The sequence below is a fragment of the Heteronotia binoei genome, chromosome 1 (genome assembly GCF_032191835.1).
Source record: "Heteronotia binoei isolate CCM8104 ecotype False Entrance Well chromosome 1, APGP_CSIRO_Hbin_v1, whole genome shotgun sequence".
NCBI lineage: Eukaryota > Metazoa > Chordata > Lepidosauria > Squamata > Gekkonidae > Heteronotia > Heteronotia binoei.
The window spans coordinates 225317444-225342050 of record NC_083223.1 but is presented as its reverse complement, the minus strand read 5'-3'; the positions used below and the strand labels follow the sequence as shown (position 1 = coordinate 225342050).

Here is a 24607-nt window from a genome sequence, read left to right as displayed (position 1 = left end):
GGTAGATAACTCACTGAAAATGTCAAGACAGTGTGCAACTGCAATAAAAAAGGCCAACGCCATGCTGGGAATTATTAGGAAGGGAATTGAAAATCAGCCAGTATCATAATGCCCCTGTATAAATCGATGGTGCGGTCTCATTTGGAATACTGTGTAGAATTCTGGTCAAAAAGGATATTATAGCATTGAAAAAAATCCAGAAAAGGGCAACTAGAATGATTAAAGGTTTGGAACGCTTTCCCTATGAAGAAAGGTTGAAACGCTTGGGGCTCTTTAGCTTGGAGAAACGTCGACTGCGGGGTGACATGATAGAGGTTTACAAGATTATGCATGGGATGGCGAAAGTAGAGAAAGAAGTACTTTTCTCCCTTTCTCACAATACAAGAACTCGTGGGCATTCAATGAAATTGCTGAGCAGTCAGATTAAAACGGAAAAAAGGAAGTACTTCTTCACCCAAAGGATGATTAACAAGAGGAATTCACTGCAACAGGAGGTGGCGGCTACAAGAATAGCCAGCTTTAAGGGGCGATTGGATAAAAATATGGAGCAGAGGTCCATCAGTGGCTATTAGCCACAGTATGTATATATATGTGTGTGTGTATGTATGTTGGGGGGGAGGGGTGGGCTCCCTCTTGGGTATCCTGCCCCCCCCAGGGAAAGTGTATGCGCAATACATAGCCTCTCCTTTCCCGGTGTAGTGAACGCCGCGTGGTCACTGTCCAGCTATGCCTGGCAGATGGTCACTGCAATGGCCTCTCCTGCATTACTGCATCCGTGGCAACACCTTCCCGCTGGTCCCCCCCCCGTTTCTCACAGAGTTTGCCACGTCATGGTGCGACCGAATGTCCGGCGGTATAACCAGATGGGCAGGCTGGGCTCACCAACCTCGCCAGCCAAGAGAAGGAAAACTCTGACATCAAACCCGGGCAGATAGAGCTCGTTAATGTAACACCTACCACCTGGAGGACTCGCTGCTGGCGTCCCAGCTTACTGGGCCATGGCAGATGACCCCAAGGTGAAAGGGTGGAGCCAGTACCGCGCACACTGTGCTTCACCTAAAAATTCCTCTGCGCAGGCCTGAAGGGCATATCCACATCCACAACCCACAACACACCAAGTCCTGCAGTGATGGGCAAGGGGCGAAACGGCAGGTGGAAGATGCCACTGGAAGCCGCAGTCCCGATCCTGCATGTAGGCGGTTCAGGGTATTGGTCACCTGATGCTGACCCGGAGACGAAAGCATTTTTTGGCAGCACCCTGAACGACCAAGCAGACTTATCTAGGGACAGCACTGCTTGCTCCACACGGAGAGGGGCCTAGAAAAGGTGGCCTAAACAAAGCTCGTCTCCCCCACCCCAGTTGGCTAGCTGCGGTCAACGGGCATCCTTACTTGCGGTCAAAAAATAACAACAAAGAAAAGGCATGCACCTGCCTCACAAAGTGTGCAAAGACTAAAGCTTGCGTGTTGGAACATCAGAACCATGCTTGACACAGTAGACAGTGGTCGCCCTGAATGACGCTCTGCTCTAGTTGCCCACGAACTTCTCAGGTTGAATATTGACATAGCAGCTCTCAGTGAGGTCCATTTCCCTGAGGAAGTTAGTCTTCAAGAACATGGTGCTGGCTATACCCTCTACTGGTCGGGTAAGTCAAAGGCTGAGAGCCGCCTTTCTGGCGTTGGCTTCATGGTCAGGAACTCTATTGCCTCCAAACTCGAAAACCTGCCAACAGGTCACTCAGATCGCATCATGTCCATGCGCCTCCCACTTCAAAACAAGCAGCATGCAACACTCTTCAGTGTGTATGCCCCAACCCTTCAAGCAGATCCTGCAGAAAAGAACAAGTTCTATGCTGATCTACGCAACCTCGTATGGAAGACCCCTACAGAGGACAAGGTGATCATCCTTGGCGACTTCAATGCCAGAGTAGGTAAAGACTCGGAAGCCTGGAAAGGAGTACTTGGCAAACACGGCATTGGCAACTGCAATGATAACGGGCGCCTCCTGCTAGAATTCTGCACGGAGCACCAGCTCACCATCACCAACACTATCTTCCAGCAGAAGAACAGCCTGAAGACAACCTGGATGCACCCACGGTCCAAGCACTGGCACCTTATCGACTACATTCTGGTGCGCCAGAGAGACCTTCGAGATGTCTTACACACCCGAGTAATGCCCAGTGCGGAATGTCATACGGATCATCGTCTTGTACGCTGCAATCTCCGTCTTCACTTTAAACCCACACCCAGGAAAGGAGGTATCCCTCGGAGGAAGCTTCAGGTTGGCAGCCTTCAGTCAGCCAAAGTTAAAGCTGCCTTCCAGGCAAAACTCCAGTCAAGAATTGAGGACCCCAGTTGCCCCACAGACCCTTCTCCAGAAGCACTCTGGGAACACCTAAAAACTACCATCCTGTCGATCTCTGAAGAAGTCCTCGGGTTCTCCACAAGGAAGAACAAGGACTGGTTTGACGAGAACAATCAAGAGATCCAAGAATTACTAGTGAAAAAGAGATCTGCCTACCAAGCACATCTTGCTCAGCCCTCCTGTCCCGGGAAAAAGCAATCTTTCGCGCTGCATGTAGCAACCTCCAGCGCAAGCTTCGAGACATTCAGAACGAGTGGTGGACCAAGCTTGCAGAGAGAACCCAGCTGTGTGCAGACACTGGTGATTTAAGAGGGTTCTACAAAGCCCTGAAGGCAGTATATGGCCCATCATATCAGGCTCAGAGTCCCCTGCGTAGTGCAGACGGCCAAGTGCTCCTCACAGACAAGGCATCCATACTGAACCGGTGGTCGGAGTATTTTCAGGTTCTCTTCAGTGCCAACCGCGTAGTTCAAGATGCAGCAATCCACCTCATCCCACTTCAACCAGTGAAAACAGAGTTGGATGAGATCCCCACCCTAGAAGAGACTGTTAAAGCCATCAAGCAACTGAAAAGTGGCAAGGCAGCGGGAGTTGATGGAATCCCACCAGAGATCTGGAAGCATGGGGACACAGTACTACATAGCACACTTCACAAAGTACTTGTCACCTGCTGGGAACAAGGCAAACTACCACAGGACTTTCGCGATGCAAGCATAATCACTCTACACAAGAACAAAGGGGAAAAGTCAGACTGCGCCAACTACCGGGGGATAACCCTGCTCTCCATTGCAGGCAAAATCCTTGCTAGAATACTCCTGAACAGACTGGTGCCCACCATTGCAGAAGAACTCCTCCCAGAGAGCCAGTGCGGCTTCAGAGCTAATAGGAGCACCACCGACATGGTATTTGTTCTCAGGCAGCTCCAATGAAGGGAACAGAACAAGGGTCTATATGTGACTTTTGTCGACCTTACCAAAGCTTTCGATACCGTTAGCAGGAAAGGCCTGTGGCAAATCTTGGAACGTTTAGGATGTCCCCCAAGGTTCCTCAGCATGATCATCCAGCTACATGAAGACCAGCGAGGCCAAGTCAGACACTGCAACGACCTCTCGGAGCCCTTCCCAATAGGCACAGGTGTAAAGCAAGGCTGCGTTCTCGCGCCAACTCTCTTTACGATCTTCTTTAGCATGATGCTTCAAAGAGCCGCAGTAGATCTAGATAATGACGATGGTGTCTACATCCGCTATCGCACAGATGGCAGCCTGTTCAACCTGAGGCGACTAAAGGCTCACTCCAAGACAATGGAAAAACTTATCCAAGAGCTACTGTTTGCTGATGATGCTGCACTCGTCTCCCACTCGGTATCAGCTCTGCAGCATATGACGTCCTGCTTTGCAGAGGCTGCCAAGCTATTCGGCCTAGAAGTTAGTCTGAAGAAGACAGAAGTTCTCCACCAGCCTGCACCCCAGGAAGATTATCATCCTCCCTGCATCACTGTGGGTGAATCAGTTCTGAAGACAGTCCAGCAGTTCAGCTACCTGGGGTGCATAATCTCCTCAGATGCCAAGATCGATAAGGAGTTTGACAACAGGCTGGCAAAGGCAAACCGTGCATTTGGCCGACTGCACAAAAGAGTGTGGAGCAACAAGCATCTGAAAAAAGGCACAAAGATCAATGTTTACAAAGCGGTTGTGATGACGACCCTCATCTACGGCTCCGAATCGTGGGTTTTATACCGTCATCACCTGAGACTCCTTGAGCGCTTTCATCAGCGCTGCCTTTGCACCATCCTCAACATCCACTGGAGTGACTTTGTGACCAACACTGAAGTCCTCAAGAGGGCGGAGGTTACAAGCATCGAGGCACTGCTGTTGAAGACGCAGCTGCGCTGGGCAGGGCATATTTCTAGGATGGAAAACCACCGCCTTCCCAAGATTGCTCTGTAGGGCGAACTTTCCACCGGCCATCGAAATAGAGGGGCACCGAAGAAGACGTACAAGGACTCCTTGAAGAAATCCCTTGGCACCTGTCGCACCAACCATCACCAGTGGTCTGACCTAGCCTCAGATCGCAAAGCATGGAGGCACACCATCCACCAGGCTGTCTCTTCCTTTGAGAACGCACGCATAGCTGGTCTTGGAGACAAAAGGAGATTGAGGAAGAATCGCACTGCTACAGCACCAACCCCAAATCAGACTTTTCCCTGCAGCCACTGTGGCCGGATCTGCCTGTCCCGCATTGGTCTTGTCAGCCACCAGCGAGCCTGCAGCAGACATGTACTACTGCACCCTTCTTAAATCTTCGTTCGCGAAGTCAAGCCGAGAGAGAGAGTGTATGTATATATGTGTGTGTGTGTGTATACATATGCACACATATATTGGCCACTGTGTGACACAGAGTGTTGGACTGGATGGGCCATTGGCCTGATCCAACATGGCTTCTCTTATGTGCTTAATAGTATTAAAAATCAATATTTTTATATAACTGTAAAACTAATATGAACAGTTGTTATTCTAAAAATGAAATAATCTAATTGTGAATATTAAGGTTATACTAGCAAAAATGAGTCTTTATGTAGAAAACTATGATTTAAATAAAGTCTTACTGACTAGTGATTTAAATCGTGATTTAAATCAATTTGATTTAAATCAAATCCACCCTGCCTAGGGGGAACTTTGGGGCCATGAGCCACACATTTGATTCCCCTGATCTAGATCTACCCAAGCAGGTAAAGGAGCCCAAGAAAAGAAAGCAGAAGCTGTGTGAGTATGAGAGAGAGAGGCACAGAAAGAGACTTGTCTTTGCATCTCTTCTGCATGAAGCAGTCACAGAGCTTTGTATGCCTGTGCATGTGAGAGAGTGAGAGGGATGGAGGGAGGTAAGAGGAAGAAAGCAGAAAGCAAAGAGCCACAGAGGGAACTGGGGGAAAAGTAAGCTATGGTGTGACTGCAGCAGCAGCCCTGGGAAAGGAAGCAGAAGAAGGAAGTTGTTTGGGGGACAGATTTGAGTCCTGTGCAGGGCAAATTTATTCCGCGGGCTGCATGTCTGACACCTCAGGCCTAATCCCTTATGAAGCTACTGGACCATTGTAGTCATCTTCCAAGGTCTTGCTTTGGATGCACCCACCTTCTGGGTATGTGTTCTATAAAGTTATCAAAGAGATACTCAAGTAAAACAGATTGAAGCAATAGAAAAAACAAGTTCATATACCAAGCTAGAATACAATGTAAACATCAGGAAGTAATATACACTGGAAAATTAACAGTACAATCCTATGCAAAGTTACATTGGTGTAAATTCATTTATTTCAACAGGCTTAAACTGAAGTTAGTCTGCATAAGACTGCGTTGTAAAAGTCTCATGCATAACTTTATGTTACTTTGATGATGGAGCATAGATTCAGAATTAAACTTGTTACAACCTATAATTTCACTGAGATTTCAGTCATTCAAAGTGATGATGTTTTAGTATCTTACTCTTAAAGCTTTCTTAGATATCAAAAAATTCACAACCACTTTGCTGGGAAAAAATGTAAACAAATAGGCTCTTACAAATATTGTTGGATAGACTGTCCTGAAATTCAAGCATCATGGGAAAAGATATTACAGGAAGTCAGTGGACAATTTTTTTTTACTAACACCAGAATCTTTATTACTAGATTTAAGAGTGGATATTGAGGGTTCTTATACAACTCAGAAATTATTATGGTCTTATTATTTACTGATAAATTAGCAATTGCACATAAGCGGAAGTCAGAAAGTAGTCCAACACTAGAAAGTTGGCAGAATTTTTATACACACACATGGCTTTTCTGTAGAAAAAGCCCAGCAGGGACTCATTAGCACATTAGACCATACCTCTTAATATTAGCACATTATCTCATTAGCATATCAGGCCACTAGTTATCATTAGCATATTAGGCCACACCACCTGGGATAACCAAGTGCAAGTGGAACCGGTGGTAGCCGGCTTTTGCCCCCCCACACCTGCCACCCCTCCCTCCATGCAGAAGCTCCACCTGCTCCCGCCAGACCTTTAAAGACACCTATTTGTAAGCTTTTGATTTCACTTCTCAATAAATATATAGTAGTATACCAGTAGTAGTGAACATTCTATTATCAAGGCCACACAACTTTTTACATGTTCTAAAATGAAGTAATAATAAAACAATATTAATTTATAGATTACAATTACAATACTGGAAAATGTGAAGTTACCACTGATGCAAATTAATGTGGCAATATTAGAATAATAGATTCACAGAGTTCAAATGGACTTCCAGGGTCATCTAGCCCAACCCCCTGCACAATGCAGGAAATTCACAAATACCTCCCCCCATATCCCCAGTGACCCCTGCTCCATGCCCAGAAGATGACATTAAGAAGCTGACTTGCAAATTCTGGTTTAAGTCAACAGTTATTAGCTCTGGGAAGAAAAAGGTAGAGGGAATATTCACAAGAGAGGGGAGAAGAACACATGCCAACCATGGCTGGGAAATCAGAAAGATTACTTCTGTATTATGCCTTAAAGTTGCCTATCTTAACTGATCTCTTTTCCCAGCACCCAACGTTCATTGCTATAAAAGACAGTGGAGTACTTAGAAAAATCTGTTTTTCATACTCTTTTACCCACAGAAATCATTTCTAGAGTTACAAAATAACAAGGTGAACAAAGATCATAAAATATACATACTGACTGCTGAAATAAGCACAAGTATACTTTACAATGTTATCATTTAATTTAAATTCAGAAATCAAAATGCATTCCTGAGATAGAACTATCATGTTCTCAACTCAAAAAAAGTAGGGACACACTATTTATAGCTCAGGCTCCAGACCACCTACTTTATGCGTATTTGCTGCTGAGAAATCATGCCTCAACAAGTGAGATTTGGTCACAGAGATGCCATTTAATTTTTTTGGAATAAATTGAGGTTAGAAACTGAGGCACAAAAATGTCAAATCACTTCCCATTCTAAACAAAGTTTCCAAGTGTTTTTTGCCCCTTCAAGCTCCAGCTATTCCTATAGCGTGCAAGAATTTCTCTTTCCAGAAAAAAAACTATGGTTGGCTATCAAAGAAGGCCAAGTGTCTCCAAACATTTTTTGGTGTCCCCAAATTTGATTGCTAAAAACTTCAGGATTACCCTAATTTACATTTTAGGAAAAGGAATTTGTAGAATGTACAGGCAAAATTAATTTTCAATTAAGATGCAACAAAGATTCTTTAGATTGAATGAACATTACTCTCTTGCTCCAAAATACTGATGCAGAGGTACAGTTCACACTGTGGAACTTGTAGACTAAGTATTAAATTTTTTACCTCAATAAGGAAATTGAGTACTGACCATTCACTATGAAGCTGTAGACCAGGGGGGGCCAATGGTAGCTCTCCAGATGTTTTTTTTGCCTACAACTCCCATCAGCCCCAGCCAGCACGGCCAATGGCTGGGGCTGACGGGAGTTGTAGGCAAAAAACTTCTGGAGAGCCACCGTTGGCCACCCCTGTTGTAGACTATGACTGTTTTATTTCTCAAACCCTGTTGTTGGACAGCATAGCCACTGACTCGGTACTTGGGAAACCTGAATTCAACTAGATCTGCACAATGCAACTTAAGAACATAAGAGAAGCCATGTTGCATCAGGCCAATGGCCCATCCAGTCCAATACTTCGTCACACAATGGCCAAAAAACCCCAGGTGCAATCAGGAGGTCCATCAGTGGGGTCAGGACACTAGAAGTCCTTACACTGTTGCCCCTTCCAAGCCCTAAGAATACAGAGCATCACTTGCCCCAGACAGAGATTTCCAACAATACGCTGTGGTTAATAGCCATTGATGGACCTCTGCTCCATATGTTTATTCAATCCCCTCTTGAAGCTGGCTATGCTTGTAGCTGCCACCACCTCCTGGGGCAGTGAATTCCATGTATTAATCACCCTTTGGGTGAAGTACTTCCTTTTATCCGTTCTAACCCAACTGTTCAGCAATTTCATTGAGTGCCCATGAGTTCTTGTATTGTGAAAAAGGGAGAAAAGTACTTCTTTCTCTATCCCATGCATAATCTTGTAAACCTCTATCATGTCACCCCTCAGTCAATGTTTCTCCAAGCTAAAGAGCCCCAAGCGTTTTAACCTTTCTTCATAGGGAAAGTGTTCCAAACCTTTAATCATTCTAGTTGCCCTTTTCTGCACTTTTTCCAATGCTATAATATCTTTTTTGAGGTGTGGTGACCAGAATTGTACACAGTACTCCAAATGAGGCCGCACCATCGATTTATACAGGGGCATTATGATATTTGCTGATTTGTTTTCAGTTCCCTTCCTAATAATTCCCAGCATAGCATGGGCCTTTTTTCACTGCAGTCTCACACTGTCTTGACATTTTCAGTGAGTTATCTACCCCCCAAGATCTCTCTCTTGGTCAGTCTCTGCCAGTTCACGCCCCATCAACTTGTATTTATAGTTAGGATTTTTGGCCCCAATGTGCATTACCTTGCACTTGGCCACACTGAACCTCATTTGCCATGTTGATGCCCCGTCTCAACAAATCCCTTTTGGAGTGCCTCACAATCCTCTCTGGTTCTTACCACCCTTAACAATTTAGTGTCATCTGCAAACTTACAACTTGGCTTAAGCACATCAGGTAAAAGTAAACAGGTAAAGAAAAAACTGTTAATTACACTGATACCAAAGGACAAATTAAGTTACAAATCTAAAATTACAGCACTTAAGACTTCTCAAGAAGAGATTTCATCCTGATCCCAATTAAGTTCTATAGTCTGGACATACCAATGATGTTCAGGAGCTTAATCTTAAGGCTGCTTAGTTTTACTATAAATGATGGGAAAATACATGGATGGAAAGCTGTGATTTTCTTTAAAGTTAACCTAATAATATGAATACTTTATACCTTTCAGAATAACAATCTGCTCAATGAATTCCTGTGGGACAGGAATCTCTAGTTACTTAACTCCAAAATGCATGAACAGAACGAGGAGATCCAAACTGCAGGGATACTGAAATATGCTGGGAGGCCGCTATCTATTGTAATTTTTGTCTGGCTCTTACTGCATTGTTTTACCACTTTAGCATTGTTTATGGTACACCATGTCTTAGACTTTTTCTCACATTAAAAACTGTAATCCACCTTGAGTTTCAGTGAGAAAGGCAGAACTAAATAAAAGTAAACCAATAAACAGTAAAGACATAGCAGCACAACAGCAAATTACATGGGCCTTCTCTTTCATTCAAAGAAGTATGCCAGAATGATTCATAACATTCCAGCTTGAATTAAGAACCCTGTGTGACACCCCCCCCCCAAAATGTTATCCTACACTAACCCCAAACATATGCCCAAAATACAATATTATCCAAACCATTATGAAACCTGTCTGTTCTACACTGGTGCTAACACAAAAATGGTGCTTGTAAAACCCACCCTGAAAAAACCTAGCACTACATGGCAGACCCTCCTACTTAACTATGTTCTGCATTACTGCTTTATTTGGCTACCATCCCGAAAACTTAAGTTTCTGTGCAACTCATATGTTACGTCCACACTCCTGGTACTTCCAACTCAGGTCCAGGAACTAGCTTTTCTAGGGAATCAATTTGAGAAAGGCTGCTAAGACAGCCACCACCCAAACTGCTCTTCCTGCAACTTCTGTTGCCATAAACACTTCCCTCACACTTATTTTGGCTGTACCATAGCAATGAGGGTGGGGGACATAAGATGTGGCCTAAGGCTCTCCAATTGTTACCTACCGCACGTTCCAAAACAATACCTTACACTACAGTGAATAACAACATTCATATGCAAACGAAGTTAACCTGATTCAGTGACTGAAAACTCAGGAATGCGCCAGTGAATGTTGACAGTCCTACTTAAATGTGATTATCAGTACTGATCGGGAATGTCAACACTCACTACATCATACTGCCATATCCCTTCAAACAAGAGACCACTCCCCCTTTCACGTACTTCAGGGTCCTTTCCCAGAATCAATGACCTTTTGTGAAGAAGCCACCTCTCCCCCCTGTGCCCGCAGCGCTCTCCTGACCTCACCTTTTTAAGGGCGGCCACAAGCAGACCTCGCCACTTGGGCGCATTCTCTTCGCTGAAAAACTCGTATTGCAGCGGCGGCGCCTGCATCCTGCTTGCTCCGTCCCGTACCCTGTGAGGGGAAGCGGCGGGAGTCACTGTCGAGGTCGAGCCCGACGTCGTTCCTGGGCCCGGAGCGGTGGTGGCGGGCGACACCCGGAACCTGAGCAGAGCAGAGGCAGCGGGGGCCGCCGGGGGCGGCAGCGGCAGGACCCAGCGTCGCGGGGCGGCGGCGACATCCCTTATTCGGTTACTCGCCGCCCGGCCCGGCCTTGTCTCACTCACCGCCAGAGCCGGTCCGGGAGAAGAAGCCGGGCATCCTCGCCCAGACAGGTCGGGGCCGATAAGGCAACTGAGGCGAACGTCACCCGGCCAACGGCAGGATAACGACGGTTACTCAGGGAGGAGGGGCGGGGTCCCGAGCTTGGCTTTGAACTCTTCGGGTTCTTTCCTTGCCCTGACGGTTACAACCGCCCGCGCATGCGCAGTTAGCACAAACGGCGATAGAGCACGCGCAGTTTTGATCGTAGAAGCTCCCCCCCTTCCCTCAACCTTTTCTTTTTTCTCTTTCCCTTGCTTGATTTCCCTTTTTCGCTCCTCCTTCTTTTCCTTGAGCGCGGAAGTGAGACTCTCTATTGAAGCGCACAGACAGACACTCCTTCTGGATCAAGGGCTACTAGTTGAAAACCGAATCCTTGGCTGAAGTGTTTTCATTGGAGACGAAGAAAAAGTCGAGTTCTTTTCACAGCGTCTCTTGTGGAGCGGAGGAGAAGGGGCCAGCTTCATTGTCCTACCTCAGCGCTAGGCTGCAAGTTCAAAATAAATGCAGAACTGGACGCGCGGCTGACATTGGAGTGGTGGTTGAGCGACTTGTGGGTTCCGCTGAAGGAAGCAGGCGGTGTGTTTTCTGCGCAACTAGGAGGATGTTGCATCGGATCTCTGTAGAAAGCTGGGAAAGGTTCCTCTTTTATTGCGGCAAAAATAATTTTATCCTGTCCATTCGTGTATGTTTAGGGGATTTTAACCTGTGGTCCATGGACCCTTGAGGAGGTCACGAGGGTGCATGGATGGGGCTTCAGGGGGTCCGTGAACCCCAAAATGATTTTTCCCACTTCAGTTTCTTTCTTGTTGCTTTGAAACTTGTCTTTATGAACAACACAATTTTTTTTAAATGTCAAATTATATTATTAAGGTATCGTTTCACTCCACATAAGTACAATTGTCAAGGAGTCTCGAATGGTTTCCCACAAAATCAACTCAACAATTTGACAGGGAGGGGTTCATTCATAGCTTGGCCTGGTCATTTGAATGAGATAAATCTTTCTGTTATAGATAATGCTGAAAAAAATAGCTCCTGTTTTGGCCGAGCTTCCACTCTGGAAGAGGAGATTGGAGACAAACAACTATGCACACTTTCCAATGCTGGAGGAAGTGCTTTTGCAGACTGAAGTACAGTTTCTCTGCATGGAGCAATCTGAAGACACTTGAAAACACCTCAGAACATTCCATCTCAGATGACCTGAAAACTGAAACATGGATTTGTAACTTTGCTTGCTAACATAGACAGCATCAGTGATGCAGACCTTGCCAAAGATGACCTCACTGACTTGAAGGCAAAGGAAAATGATGCAACATGAATTCAATTCAAAAAGTGTTGGGGAATTCTGGTGTTCATTAACTCAGGCCTACCCTTTTCTGGCAAAGCAAGTTATGGGAGCTCTGATTCTGTTTGCTACTACATACCTTTGTTAGCCAGGGTTTTAAGCATAATTACCATCAAAATAAGTAAAAATTGCTTGGCTGCCAAAGATGGGATGCATATTGCTATGTCAAAAACCATGCCACAATTTCATCTTTTTTATTCAAGCCAAAAAGCAGCCGTCTTCTCACTGAAATTTAGTTTTGAACTGAATTAAAGTTTACTTTTTGTTTTATTTGCACAATTTTTCATTTTATTTCTCTTGAGAGAGAGACCATTAATTAAAATAAATAGTATGCAAAATGTTGTATGAATGTGTTTGTGTGCATTTTTTCTCTGGAGGGGGTCCATTGCTTTCAGCAGATTCTCAAAGGGACCCACAACTCAAAAAGAAATTCAGTGGTGCTTTGCAGAGTTCATTTTATATATACATTCCATTTTTCTCATCCCCCTTCAGAAAAATCAAAGCAGTGTACTTGGTTCTCCCTCTGAAGTGGAGGACATCTTGGGGGTGATTCCCACCATCCTATCAGGGAGGCAGAAACAATTTCTGTACTTCCCATGGGAGTCACTCTCTTCAGTTTCTTTCCTGCCACAACATGGAGAGCAGCTGATGAATAGGCTTTGCCTTTCTTCTACACTAAAAATCTTTTACCTTCCTTTTCAATCCTTCTCTAAAGCTCCATTCTGTCCTGTCTCCCTCCTCTAAATCATCCTTCAACTCAAACCTCTTCCCTGATCTCCAAGGAGAGTGGCAAAAGGAGGCAGCTGTCAAGCTTGTTTGAGTAGTGGACATTGTGTGGCAGCGACAGAGCAAGACCAATATGGCTGCTCATATTATGGTGCAAAAGGACAGGAGTGAGGGAGAAACTGATGTGTCCTTAATGCTGGGTATGATTGACCCCTGTTAATTCCCTCTATTCAGGAAGGGTTTTCTTGTCACTTCCCCCAAGAATAGCAGAAATGGCACTGGAGATGTTAGTTAGAAATTAAAATAAAATAACAAAATTTATTGGTCATGGCAGGGTGGGAATAAGCATACACTTTTAAAACTTTCAGGTTGATATTATTTTGGTAACTGTAAAGCAGGACTGCTGTATTCAGAAAAGAAACCCAATCTATATAGTCTTTTTATATGTTCCTATGAAGCAAGCCTTCAGGTGTTTATTACCACCTGAAGGCTTTATTACCAGAAATAGCTATTAGAACATACTTTATTTTATTTTATTTTTATTTATTTTGACATCCAATAAATAGTATGTCAGGCAATTTCTTTTCCCCTCCTTTCCAATTTGTTTATCTTATTCAGATACCTCAGCTTATAGGTTATGAGGTGTTTAAACAGAAACCCACTTTAATTTGGACCAGGTAAACAAAAGTGTCCGCACCAATGCCTTTCTCTGGCTAGACCGTGATTTCTCTAATACTCAGAAGGCCATCACAGATTTCTGCCTTCCAGATATCCCTGTCCGTATACAGCTGTTACTTACACTTCCAGACTGAGATCCCCTCTTCCTCTATCACTGGCATATGTAACTGTACAATGTGTGTTTCTTTTCCCTGAATGTGTTTCTGCTTTCTTTGGCACTCTCTTAGAGACCTTCCGTTGAGTGTTTCTCCCCAGGACTATTCCCGCCCCCCCCCCTCAACTACCACAACTGTCAAAACCCAACTCCCTGTTTAGAATTCTGTGGACTTGTTCCAACCAATATGAGAGCTAGGAAAAGAGCTGTGAATCACAGCCACTCTTCCTTCTCTGCCCTTCTTCAAACAATTCTTCTGTTTTGCAAAATCAACTTTTTGTTCTAGTCCTTCACACTGGGCATAAGGGAGGCTGCTGAGAAAGCTTGCAGGTTTGGTAGCTGCGGCCATCCCCTTATTTTTTTTAGGTGGGGGCCTCGAGATTTATTAGATACCCCTTGAGCACTATGTACATGGGAAGGCAGACATTACTTCTTGGTTTCTTCCTCCTTGGACAAAGTCTTGAAAATCTCCTTGGCTTGTAGGCATTCATGGCACTTAAAAGCTTCCATGGTCTTTGACCTGGTCAACCAGAAGCTTCTTGCGAGTCTTATCTGCCTTATGAATCATAGACTCATATTATGGATATGCTCCATCAGGATCTACTTATTTTTGAACACATTGCCCTTGACTTTCAAGTACAAATTGTGGTACATATAGTGATCAATCAAATAGACTCACTACCTCTGAAGGAGACACCTTAAAATGCTCATTCTTCTCATCCTGGTAACTTTCTGAGGCATACGGGCATTGCCCATACCTTTTCTCTTACAGTGCCCTTCTGGCAGGCCAGGGTGTTCTCTCTACACTGGGTATGTGAATGAACGATAATAGGCTTGCAAATAATCAGTTTCCTGATCTGATGAGAGTTCATATTTGCAATTTTATTAGGATCCAACCAGACTTTTTTCTTGCCACAGCACAGGACGCTAGAGGCCAGCGTCTTCTGGAGCCTTAGCATACTCATGGTGGTTGTGGCCAACCCCTTATTGCTCAGACAAGAAAAGCGTAAAAAAACGCCACAGTCAAAAAAACATCCCGGGGTTTTCAGCTGGTTCAACCCTCTTGGCCAACAACAGAAGTCATTTTATTCAGGTGCAAATGGAGCTGGACTGTTTTGCATATCACAACTTTTTGGAACAGAGATTCAGGGAGCCCATGGCTGCTTCCTAGAAGAACAAGCAAAACAAAAACAACTGTGCCACAAATAACAATTACAATTTAATTTTGATATAGAAATGTTTAGAAACTTTTATAAGTGAATAAACAAAAATGATACTATATCTCAATACAAAATTTTTAAAAACATAGTCCCATGAAGAACAATACTATTTTCACTGTGACCTCAGAAGAATTTTTAAACATCAATGGGTCATATTAACTCCAAATATTTTTCTAGCATGAAGTCTATCCGCAGAACTCAGCTCCAAAGGATAATTTGCCTTCATGTGATCACCAGCTTGAGATCAACATTTCACTGTATTCAGCTTTTTCATAAGCTGAGAATTTTAACTTGTAATATCATACAGACCATCTCTTACAAATGCCCATTTCTTTACACCATGTTCAAATGAGCCGTCATTTGAAGAACATGGTGTAAAGAAGTGGGCGTTCATAAGAGATGGTCTGTATTCAGCCAGGTGAATTCCTCACATCCATCGATCTTACAGAGGCATACCTGCGCATTCTGATTGTTCCAAGGCACAAGAGATATCTCTGTTTCTGTGTTGGGAAACGCCACTTTTAATTCATGGTGTTTCCATTTGGCCTCTCAACAGCACCAAGAGTCTTCTCCGAGGTTCTGATCAATCCAATTGTCAGGTTAAGGGAACAGAGAATCTACATCCATCCTTATTAAGATGAATTACAGATCAGGTCCAGCTCCAGAGACAAATAATGAGTGGATACAAAGACGGCCATTCAATATCTACAGTTTTCTTTAACAGTGTCACTGAGCCCAGTACAATGGCTAGAGCACCTTGGAGTCATAACTGACACAACACCCGATTGCTTATTCCTGCCAATCCACAAAATGTGGAAAATCAGAGAGATGTCCAAGTTCATTATCACAAGCAGATCCACTTCCTTGATGACCTTGACCAAACTTCTGGGGGTACTAATATCAAGCATAGACTCAATCTAATGGGGATGACAATTGAAGCAATGACCTTTGCAGCTTCATTGACGCTGGACAACAAACCAGTCTAAGGTTGGTGGTCCAAACCAGAATGGAAACTGAGTATCAGCATTCTGGAACTGAGAGCCATAGATTGCCCTACACAAGGAAACCAAAAAATTATGTTGGGCAGATAAATATCTGACATCAATCTGGGCAGAGCACATAAAGGGAACTTTCAACGTTCAAGCAGATTGGTTCAGCAGACATGTGATTCAGGAAGGAGAGTCGTCCCTTAAAAGGCAGTTATTTCTGCAGATAACCAGACCCTTTGGCACTCTGCAGACAGATAAGAACATAAGAGAAGCCATGTTAGATCAGGCCAATGGCCCATCCAGTCCAACACTCTGTGTCACACAGTGGCAAAAAAATGTATATATATATATATATACATACACACATACACTGTGGCTAACAGCCACTGATGGACCTCTGCTCCATATTTTTATCTAAACCCCTCTTGAAGGTGGCTATGCTTGTGGCCGCCACCACCTCCTGTGGCAGTGAATTCCACATGTTAATCACCCTTTGGGTGAAGAAGTACTTCCTTTTATCCGTTTTAACCTGTCTGCTCAGCAATTTTATCGAATGCCCACGAGTTCTTGTATTGTGTGAAAGGGAGAAAAGTACTTCTTTCTCTACTTTCTCCATACCATGCATTATCTTGTAAACCTCTATCATGTCACCCCGCAGTCGACGTTTCTCCAAGCTAAAGAGTCCCAAGCGTTTCAACCTTTCTTCATAGGGAAAGTGTTCCAGCCCTTTAATCATTCTAGTTGCCCTTTTCTGGACTTTCTCCAATGCTATAATATCCTTTTTGAGGTGTGGCAACCAGAACTGCACACAGTACTCCAAATGAGACTGCACCATCGATTTATACAGGGGCATTATGATACTGGCTGATTTGTTTTCAATTCCCTTCCTAATAATTCCCAGCATGGCGTTGGCCTTTTTTATTGCAAACGCACACTGTCTTGACATTTTCAGTGAGTTATCTACCCCCCAAGATCTCTCTCTTGGTCAGTCTCTGCCAGTTCACACCCCATCAACTTGTATTTGTAGCTGGGATTCTTGGCCCCAATGTGCATTACTTTGCACATGGCAGATGCAACCGCATCTGCCATGTTGACGCCCACTCACCCAGCCTCAACAGATCCCTTTGGAGTTCCTCACAATCCTCTCTGGTTCTCACCACCCTGAACAATTTAGTGTCATCCTCAAACTTGGCCACTTCACTGCTCACTCCCAACTCTAAATCATTTATGAACAAGTTAAAGAGCATGGGACCCAATACCGAGCCCTGCGGCACCCCACTGCTTACCGTCCTCCACTGCAAAGACTGCCCATTTATACTCACTCTCTACTTATTACTCAGCCAGTTTTTGATCCACAAGAGGACCTGTTCTTTTACTCCATGACTCTCGAGCTTTCTAAGGAGCCTTTGATGAGGAACTTTATCAAAAGCTTTCTGGAAGTCAAGGTAAACAACATCTATCGGGCCTCCTTTGTCCACATGTTTGTTCACCCCTCAAAGAAATGCAACAGGTTAGTGAGGCAAGATCTTCCCTTACAGAACCCATGCTGAGTCTTCCTCAATAACCCGTGTTCATCAATGTGCCTATTCATTCTGTCCTTGATAATGCTTTCTACCAACTTTCCTGGTATTGAAGTCAGACTGACTGGCCTGTAATTACCCGGATCTCCGCTGGAACCCTTTTTAAAGATGGGAGTGACATTTGCTACCTTCCAGTCCTCAGGAACAGAGGCAGATTTCAATGAAAGATTACATATTTTTGGCAGGAGATCCACAAGTTCAACTTTGAGTTCTTTCAGAACTCTCGGATGTATGCCATCCGGACCCAATGACTTATTAGTTTTTAATTCGGCCATCAGTTGTAGGATCTCCTCTTTTGTCACCTCAATCTGACTCAGGTCTTTCAACACCCCTTCCAAAATTAGTGGTTCTGGGGTGGGCAAAAAGTTCTCATCTTCCACAGTGAAGACGGAGGCAAAAAATTCATTCAGCTTCTCAGCCATTTCCCTATCCTCCTTCAGTAATCCTTTCACCCCATGGTCATCCAAGGGCCCCACTGCCTCCCTGGCTGGTTTCCTACTTCTAATGTATTTGAAGAAATTTTTATTGTTGGTCTTTATGTTTTTTGCAATATGCTCCTCATAGTCCCTTTTTGCCTGCCTGATCACAGTCTTGCATTTGATTTGCCACAGCCTGTGTTCCCTTTTACTAATCTCACTTGGACTGGTTTTCCACCGCTTAAAGGAGTCCTTCTTACCTTTTACAGCTTCCATTACTTTGTTTGTTAACCATGCAGGCCTTTTCTTATGCCTGTTTGTGCCTTTCCTAATTTGTGGTATGTATTTTATCTGAGCTTCTAGGATTATAGTTTTAAATAGTGTACAAGCTTCCCCAAGGGTTTTGACCGTATTTACCGTTCCTTTCAGTTTCCTCCTCACATGCCTCCTCATCTCAGTGAATTTACCCCTTTTAAAGATAAACGTGGTTGTGGCGGTCTTTTTGGGCAACTCTCTATTTATACAAACGGTGAAATCAATAACATTATGGTCACTGCTCCCAAGTGGCGCAATCACTTTTACATCTCTCACCAAGTTTTGGGCATTACTTAGGACCAAATCCAGGATCGCCCCACCCCTGGTAGGTTCTGAGACAATCTGCTCCATAGCATAGTCATTGAGAGCATCAAGAAACTCAATCTCTTTCTCTCGACCAGAACACATATTGACTCAATCAATCTGCGGGTAGATAAAATCACCTATTACGACACAGTTTTTACATTTAGCCGCTATCTTTAATCCTTCCATCATATTATAATCATCCTCTCTCTTTTGATTTGGTGGGCGATAACAAACTCCCATAGTTAAATTTCCTTTTGGGCCTTTTATTTCAACCCAAAGCATTTCTAAAAGTGAATCTAATTCTCTGACCTCAGTCTTACTGGACTGTATATCCTCTCTGACATACAGAGCCTCCCCACCTCCAACCCTTCCCTCCCTATCCTTCCGATATAACTTATATCCAGGAATCACCGCGTCCCACTGATTCTCCTCATTCCACCAAGTTTCTGAAATTCCCACAATGTCTATGTTTTCTCCCAACACTAAACATTCCAATTCAACAATTTTACTTTGAACTCTTCTAGCATTTGCATACAAACATCTATAATTTCCCAGGCAAGCTAGGCCCGCCACCTTCCTCCTGCCGCCTCAAGACTCTGGCAGACAGTCCATACTGTTTGTCACCATCACAGTGGACAACTTTGATCCGTTACCCGGTAGAAAAATAGCAGCCAATCCTTCATCTCTTTGGGTGTTTTCGCACTTACCTTTTACTGGCGCGACGACCCTCCTCACGCCGGCGGATCTGCAGTGATTTCGCACTAGAAGCGCCGGCGCAGCCCATTGCGCCGGCTACTTCCGTCGCTAAGCCAGCGCAAACGGAAACCGCCAAGAAGCTGGAAAACGTTTGCGCTGGCTTAGCGACGGAAGTAGCCGGCTCTTTGGGCTGCGCCGGCGCTTCTAGTGCGAAATCACTGCAGATCCGCCGGCGTGAGGAGGGTCGTCGCGCCAGTAAAACGTAAGTGCGAAAACACCCCTTGAGACAAGTCCTCCCGAACCAGAGACATTTCATCTCCTGTTGGCTTTCCCCCAAGATTTAGTTTAAAAACTGCTCTGCCACCTTTTTGATTTTAAGCGCCAGCAGCCTGGTTCCATCCGGGGACAAGTGGAGACTGTCTCTTTTGTACAGCTCCCGCTTGTTCCAGAAAGCATCCCAGTGCCTAACAAACTTAAACCCTTCCTCCTTACACCATCGTCTAATCCACACATTGAGACTTCTAATTTGTGCCTGTCTCTCCTGCCCTGCACGTGGAACAGGTAGCACGTCCGAGAAGGCTTCCTTGGAGGTCCTGGCCTTAAGTCTCCCGCCTAGCAGCCTAAATTTTTCCTCCAGGACCTCACAACTGCATTTCCCCACATGCACCACGACCACAGGCTCCTCCCCAGCACTGTCTATCAGCCTATCTACTACACGCGTAATGTCCGCTACCTTCGCACCAGGCAGGCAAGTCACCATATGGTCAGTACGTGGTTTTGCCACCCAGCTGTCTACTTGCCTAAGGATCGAATCACCAACTACCAACCCCCCCCTCCCCCTGCTCAGGGATGGTTCCTTGGCGCGAAAGGATTCCCGCTCACCAACCGAAGAAGAGGTCCCTTCGGAGGGCGCATTCCCCTTATCCTCAGCACGGTGCCCTGTTCCCTCTTGACCCTCACGCTCTCTGGCAGCAACAGGGCTGCTACGTTCAGAGCGGGGCTCATCTAATATGCCCCCGAGAGTCTTCCCCAAGTGCCTAACTGACTGTCTCTGCTTCTCCAGGGCATCACCTCGGCCTCAAGGGTACGAAGTCATTCCCTGAGGACCAGGAGCTCCTTGCATCGAGCACACACCCAAGACTTCTGTCCTTTGGGCAGATAGTCATACATGTGACACTCAGTGCAAAACACTGGAAAGCCCCCAACCCCCTGCTGGCATTCTATCTTCATGATATATATATATATATATATATATATATATATATATATATATATATATATATATATATATATATATATATATATATATATATATATATATATATATATATATATATATATATTAAATATACAGTCCTCTTTAAATGCTGTTTGTTTAAGTGGCTCCCCTTCTGGGGGGTCAACTTACCTTATTGGGAGACCAAGGAAATCTGGGTTCCTGGTTCTTAGGGAGTCCCTAGGCGAAAAGCCACAAGCCAAGAGCCCTTTGGCAAGGCGCAGCTTAAAATGCAAAGAGGGTGGAGCAGAGGCACTCCTAAGCAATCAGCAGCAATCACTCTCAATCACTCTCAATCTCTTTCACCTTTAGCCCACTCAACCAAACAAAGACCAAACAAAGAGCAGTTCCCCAGCTATCACAACTCAGAATTTTAGGCAGCCCCACAAACCTCAGAATGAAGTCTTTCAAAACTCAGAAATTCTCAGCAACTTCTCCAGCTGTCTCAGCTATCAGAGCTGCTCTGCTGTTCTGCTCCTCTCAGACCTCTGTGAGATCTCTTTGCTTCCCCAACAAAACACCAATTTGACAGATTATTCTCAATATTTTTTTGCCGCAGAGCAGAGGCAATAGACATTCTCACCTCTCCATGGTCAAAGACACTGTTATTTGCCTTTCCACCCATTCCAGTTGTTCACAAGAAAGATCAAGGATCAACTAGCAGACATCATCCTAGTGGCCTCATTTAGGCCACAAAGGCCCTGGTTCTAGGCCCTGCAGGAGATGTTGATAGAGCTTCCATGGAAGATACCGTTTTCATTGGACATGCTTCACCAGGTCTGGCATCCACAGTCAGGATGGTTACAGTTGACTGCCTGGAGATTGAAAGGAGTGACTTCCTCTGCCTAGAGTATGATGCTGAAGTCACAAGAATTCTCTTGGCCTCCTGAAGACTATAGCCAAATAGAATTTATTACATCTTGAAAAGTGTTTGCTGGTGCTAAAGAAAAAAGATTCTGAAACCAGAATTCATCTCAGTATTTTTATAATAAGCCCCCCTTTCAGTTGTCAGCAGCTTTGGCCACAATCATACCACTGGTCAAAGGTGCAAGAATTTCATGACATCCTCACATTTGACATTTGCTCCAAGGTGTGGCCTTGAGAGACTCACCACAGGTTCCCCATACAGAAGTTGCATATGGTCCTCTCAGCACTTACCAAACCACCATTCAAACTACTCAGGGAAGACTAGTTGAAATGACTGAGGATGAAGGTTCTTTTCTTTAAGGCTATCAAATCTGCCAGAAGAGTCTCCAAACTAGGATTGCTTTCAATTAAATCCAAGCTATGCATATTTTATAGGGATATGGTACTTAGATCAGATCCTGTCTTCATGCCCAAAGTCAATTCTGCCTTTCACAGGGCTCAGGAAATATGTCTTCCTTTCTTCTGCCCACTCACAATGTCAGAAGGACCCTCAAGACATATTTGTCAAACCAACCACTTTAGGAGAACCGATGCACTATTCCTGTCCATATCTCCACTCAGCACAGAAGAAAGGATATCCAAGTTGGCCAGAAATAGCACACTCAAAGCATGCATAGTTAGGCCTATAAGATTAACAACCTTACTGCCCCTGCCAAAATTACAGCTCATTCTGTCAGGAGTGTCACCACTAATGCAGCAGTCACAAGGCATCCAATAAGGAAGTTTGCAAGGCAGCAACCTGGTCATCTCTTTCTGTGTTTATTAGGCCCCACAAGATCAATAAGTGTAATTTGACAGATGCTGCCTTCAGCAGAAGATTACTACAACACATGCTAAGTGAAGATGACAATGACCTACCCTGAAACTGAAGGCACTGCTCTGGGAAGTCCCTCAAGATGTCCTCTGTCTCAGAGGGAGAATGGACCATTGCATACTTACTGTAAAGGGTCATATTCCTCTTAGAAAAGGAAGACATCTTGTTCCTCCTGAAGTCATTGTCAAAACAGCTATTCAGCACGTTCACTTCCTGTCTCAAATGTATTATTCACCTGTTTTTCATTATGTATGTTGCTGTTTTTGTCTGTTTGTTTAACTGCTGTTGGAGTTACCAAAACTGAAGATGGTGACTCCCACAGGCTACAAACAGGAAGCTCCAGTGCTTGAAATGGCAGGCTGCAAGTTGCCTTAAGTGTCTATGTGCATTTTTACACCAGAAACATGTGATACATCCACCTATGCAGAGATTTAATTTCTAAGGGCTCTAGAGAAGCCCATAAACTTTGAAGAATTAGAACTCTAGTATTAAACAAGTTACAAGCAGTCTTTTACTAAAAACAAATACCAGAAAATTGGGACTATCCTTGCTAAACAGAGAGTTGGAGCATGTACCCTGTATCCACTAAACTACATTGGCTTAATTGTTTTCTAAAAAGAAGAAATGAGTACTTGTTTCCAAGGAGCATTCTTAAAACAAGATCAGTTAGCTGTTAAAAAAAATGAAGCTTTTTTCTGGTTCCTACCCTCAGGGCACCTGTTCTAGAAGCATAGGTTTGGTTTCTGACCTAGCCTAGCAAGACTGTCTTCATTGGTAAGGAAACGTCTCTGTTCTTTACATAAGGAAGAAGGAAAAGAAGCCATCTGGTGATGACACCTCAGCTATTTTTTATAACTGGTTCAGCAATGACCAAGAGGTAGTCACTATTACAGAGGATAAGTTTTCTCTGCAAACAGAGGTATGGCTGGCACTCAGGATCGGTGAGGCTGGTCAGATGCTGGGATGTTGACCAGATATAGTGTCCAACTGCCTAGAGCTAGCACTGCCATTGTAGTGTATTGCGTTAGTACACTATCACGTTATTGTGTTATTACGCCATATCATAATACAAGCACCGCGCAGCCATGCAGCAGAGGCGACTGGGGGACAGTCCCCAGGCGACTCTGCGCAGTGCGTGAAAGGCTCCGCCTATGGCGGGAAGTTTGACTGGCCAGGATTGGGCTGGCCAGCCTGGGAGGTTGTTCCGAGTTATGTATATAAGCGGGACCCGGCCCGCGTGATGCTCTCTCTTGTGATGTGCCTCCAATAAAGCATGTTGCCCTATCATCGTCTCCAGTCTCGGTACATTACAGCCATCTAAGGCCTAGACAGTAATTTGGCACGGTACACAGACATATCAGAATTGGGAGAGGCAACTAGTATTTCTAATTGCACTGAAAACATGCCCCTACCTCCCAGTATATATAACAAATATCTCAAAATGGAAACACTTTAAGTACTGCTGTGACTTACATTGTCAGTTTAATGAATTATACCATACTAGTGAAATTTTTCTGCATGTAAAACTTTAAGGTAGCTTCTCAGTTAAATTTGTTTATTTGCATACTTGAATGCATGCATGCATGCTGGTTTCTTCTTTCTGCATGGTGAAATGTGCATGGTTTTGTACACCTGGAATTGGAGCAGGTGAAACAAACTTTGGGGACATTTTCTTCTATTCTGCAGTCCATTGCGGCTTGCTTGTAGTTTGGTAGTGTATCCATTGAAGATGAAATCCCAGATAATGGAGGCAGTGTTTCTGGTGATTTGCATTTATGAAAAACAGTTGTAAGATGGACCCTATTGTTACCTGTGGGACAACCCCCATACACAAGGGATCCTTGTGCTTGCACATCGCAAGATCCTCTGGCCCTGGAATGCCAGCAACCTGGATGAAATATCCTGTTCAACATTAAGCGCCCCAGACACAAATAGGAGTTTCTCTGGGCTCTGTCACAAGGGAGTAACCAATTGTCTGAATGCCCCAAGGAGCACCTTAATTAGTTTCATCAAAATTTCCAGAGTTCTCTACTCACTTGGCCATTAGACAAAGACATAAGTTTGCAGGACAATAACCTTAGCCCTCAACTCACACTATGCAAGTCTTCCAGATAACTCAATAAAATACCCCAGCAAAGTTACCATCCCATCAGGGAAGGGGCTGTGGAAGAGCCTCTGCTCTGTATGCAGAAGCTCCTAGATTCAGTCCCCAGTACCTTCAGTTAAAAAGGACCAGACAGGTGATATGAAAGACCTGTTCCTGAGACTCTAGAAAGCCACTGCCAGTCTGAGTAGACAATATTGACCTAAATGGACCAGTGGTCTGATTCAGTATAAGGCAGCTTCACCTGTCATGTATCCCACGATCTTTGTTGGTAACAC

General features: G+C 44.4%; 1 protein-coding gene, 1 long non-coding RNA gene and 1 pseudogene across 2 annotated transcripts in view; 1 reads left to right on the top strand and 2 right to left on the bottom strand.

The window, feature by feature from the left end:
- SOS1 (SOS Ras/Rac guanine nucleotide exchange factor 1) overlaps window positions 1-10997 on the bottom strand; it is a 111623-nt gene extending 100626 nt beyond the window's left edge. Inside the window, exons 1-2 of the mRNA XM_060248563.1 lie at window positions 10750-10997; window positions 10429-10537 (exon numbers count right to left, since the gene is read on the bottom strand). Of these exons, the coding sequence (XP_060104546.1) occupies window positions 10429-10515 (87 nt within the window). The 5' untranslated portion in view covers window positions 10516-10537; window positions 10750-10997. The remainder of the gene's footprint in view (window positions 1-10428; window positions 10538-10749) is intronic.
- LOC132578496 (uncharacterized) lies at window positions 10987-12466 on the top strand. Its single transcript, XR_009555885.1, has 2 exons — window positions 10987-11422; window positions 11797-12466. It is a non-coding gene; the product is annotated as an uncharacterized LOC132578496 (long non-coding RNA).
- A 1576-nt stretch (window positions 12467-14042) lies between these two features.
- LOC132587395 (large ribosomal subunit protein eL19-like) lies at window positions 14043-14651 on the bottom strand (annotated as a pseudogene).
- Window positions 14652-24607: the final 9956 nt, after the last annotated feature.